This window comes from Octodon degus, unplaced genomic scaffold (assembly GCF_000260255.1).
Source record: "Octodon degus isolate 3935 unplaced genomic scaffold, OctDeg1.0 scaffold00532, whole genome shotgun sequence".
Taxonomy (NCBI): Eukaryota; Metazoa; Chordata; class Mammalia; order Rodentia; family Octodontidae; genus Octodon; species Octodon degus.
The window spans coordinates 41589-44589 of record NW_004525108.1 but is presented as its reverse complement, the minus strand read 5'-3'; the positions used below and the strand labels follow the sequence as shown (position 1 = coordinate 44589).

Below are 3001 nucleotides of genomic sequence, written 5' to 3'. Positions count from 1 at the left end.
CTTGCCAGGCAAGCGCTTTATCTACTGCACTATCTCCCTGGCACACTGTGCTTTTTGCTTGTTGAGTAAAAGTAGTCCAGTGACTTTACAACTTAATTTAACCCTATGTGAAATTTTATTTCCCCAAAAAACTCCAACATCTCACAACACTGAACTATACTGTTGTAATTGAAAGGAACAAAGAGTAAAAAATTAAATTACTGAATCAGAGCATTAACATAAATTTTGAACAAAAATACTATTCTTATATCACGTCTTTTGATGTTTTTGTCATATAAAATTGGTTGGGCCTAGTGTTTGATTAATAAAAACACTGTTGTTTATGCTATAAGAAATGTCAGTTTATTTGATTAAAATGTTTTGATGAAAATAAACATTTTAAAACACATGTAGAATACTCACAATTAAAGAGAAAATAGTAAAATGAAAATATTCCTCATCATAATAAATATTGATATTACTACTATTCTTAGTTGAATGAATATTTTTTTTGGAAATTGCTACACACACACACACACACACACACACACACACACACACTCAAACACTTGTTTTCTAGCAGTATTAAACTCTGCTTCTTCTTGAGACATTACCAGATGAAGTTCCCAACTCTGAACCATCTGAACTCTGAGGCAAAATGAACCTTTTTATAATTCAAAATAGAAAAAGAGAAAATAAGTTAAATTCATTGTAGAGCAGCAGGATACAAAGTCAATCTTCAATAATAAATAATCAATAGAGTTCCCGTACACCAATAACAAATTCACCAGAAGTTAGAGAAACAATACTTTTTACAATAGCATCAAAAAAATGAAATACTTAGGACCTCTATAAAAATAAAACTATAGCACTTTGAATAAAGGAGTTAAAAGTGAATGCACAAAATTGGAAAGTTATCTTCTTAGATAGAACCAGTATGGTCAAAATTGACATACTTCCAAACTGTTGTATGGATTTAACACAATCTCAGTTAAGTACCAAGAACAAAATTCCCCCACAGAACTAGAGGAAGCAGTCTTAAAATTTATATGAAACATGAAGAGCCAAAGGCATTCTAAACAACAACCGCAAGGCAGTGAGCATCACAACACCTAATTTCAAGGTATACTACAAAGATACAGTAATAAAAATAACACCATATGGGCAAAAAGTAGACTTGTGGATCAATGGAACAGATACAGGATGCAAAAAGAACTCCAGGCACACTCATCTATGTTATATCTGACAAAACAGCCTAATTCTTTTGCCACAGGAAACATTCCTTCTTTAACAAAAGGCACCATGGAAACTGAGTAGTCACATGCTAAAAGTGGAACCTAAAACCGTACCTATACCTTTTTTTGTCCTTTTGAGATGGTCTTTTTATGCAGTTTCAGCTGACTTTGAACTCACTTTGTTGCCCAGGCTGATCTGGAACTCACAAGCATCCTCCTGCTTCAGCCTCCTACATGTTGGCAGCACAAGAATGGGCCACCACATTTGGTCCCTGCACTCTTACCGTGCACTAAAGTAAAATCAAAATGGATCAAATATCTGAACATTACAACAGAAAAAATATGTTGGGAGGCAAAATGGGTAAGACATTCAAACATATAGGTGTAAGATAAAGACCTTCCAAATAGAACCTTGCTTGCACACAAAGAAATACTGATAATTATCAAATGAGATCACATCAGATTATGACTTGTACACAGCAAAGGAAATCATCAATGGAGGGAACCTACAGATTGGGGAAAATTGCCAGCTTATCCTGTGAAAGACAGCCACTATCTAGAATATATTAAAAACTCAAAAATATTAGATCCCCAATGTAAGCATCCATTTGAAAAGGGAGTATCTAGAATAAATAGACTATGAACAGCCCTTGTCCATCTGTACAGGGGGAGGTAGTAATTTGAGGCAAAAGGCTTCTCCATCTCTGTTGGATCTTCCATTGAATAAACACTTTTATCCCTTTTACCACATTATATGGCCTCCTTTGATTTGATCAGGGGCAAGCCAGTGAACCTAAGTGGCTGGTTACAAGACCAACTGAGCATGTAGCAGAAGATGGAAAACTGTCAATGAATTTGGGATTTATTTTGGAGAACAAAAAGGAGATACTGCTGACAAAAACAGGTTGTGAAAAGTGGATGAAATAATGTGTACTAAAGCTCAGTGAACACTGTAAGGGCTCCTTGCATCTGCACCTCATTGCACCCCGAACAGGACAGGAAACGTCTTGCCTACAGTCCTCAACCAGCCGACCCAAAGCCGGCGTGTCATAGCTGGAGAGAACAGTGATGTGATGGCCAGTCCCACCAAGAAGGCCCTGGCTGGGCAGGATGAGCTCGGCAAGCCACCCTCCTTGCCCCTAAGCACTGGACAACTGGACTACATTCAGAGAAACAAGGCTGCGACGTTGCAGCCAGAAAGGTGCCTGTGGGCTTCCGGGACAGCTGGAAGAAGCACCTCAGCGGAGAGTTCAGGAAACCATATTTTATAAAGCTAAAGGGATTTATTGCAGAAGAAAGAAAACATTACACTGTTTTTCCACCCCCACACCAAGTCTTCAAACCTGGACCCAAATGTGTGACATACGAAATGTGAAAGTTGTTTTCCTGGGACAGGATCCTTATCATAGACCCAGTCAAGCTCATGGGCTCTGATTTAGTGTCCAAAGACCTATTACACTCCAGTCCAGTTTGGAAAATATCTCTAAAGAGCTGTCAACACACATAGATAGCTTTATTCATCCTGGCCATGGAGATTTATCTGGATAGGTTAAGCAAGGTGTCCTGTTGCTCAATGTCATCCTCAATTTCAGGCCCATCAAGCCAATTCACATAAGGAGCTGGCTGGGAGGAGTTCACTGATGCTGTCATGTCCTGCCTCAGTCAGAACCAAAATGGCCTCGTCTTCTTGCTCTGGGGCTCTTATACTCAGAAGAAGGGAAATGCTCTTGACAGGAAGTGGCACCATGTACTGCAGACTGCTCATCCCTCCCCATTGTCAGTGAATA

General features: G+C 38.8%; 1 protein-coding gene and 1 pseudogene across 1 annotated transcript in view; both read left to right on the top strand.

Annotated features, from left to right (window-relative positions):
* Nucleotides 1–739, top strand: part of LOC101563413 (olfactory receptor 4C46-like) — a 5378-nt gene extending 4639 nt beyond the window's left edge. Inside the window, exon 2 of the mRNA XM_012513380.1 lies at nucleotides 712–739. Within this exon, the coding sequence (XP_012368834.1) occupies nucleotides 712–739 (28 nt within the window). The remainder of the gene's footprint in view (nucleotides 1–711) is intronic.
* Nucleotides 740–2287: 1548 nt separating this feature from the next.
* The window catches only part of LOC101563014, a 34422-nt pseudogene continuing 33708 nt past the window's right edge, over nucleotides 2288–3001 (top strand).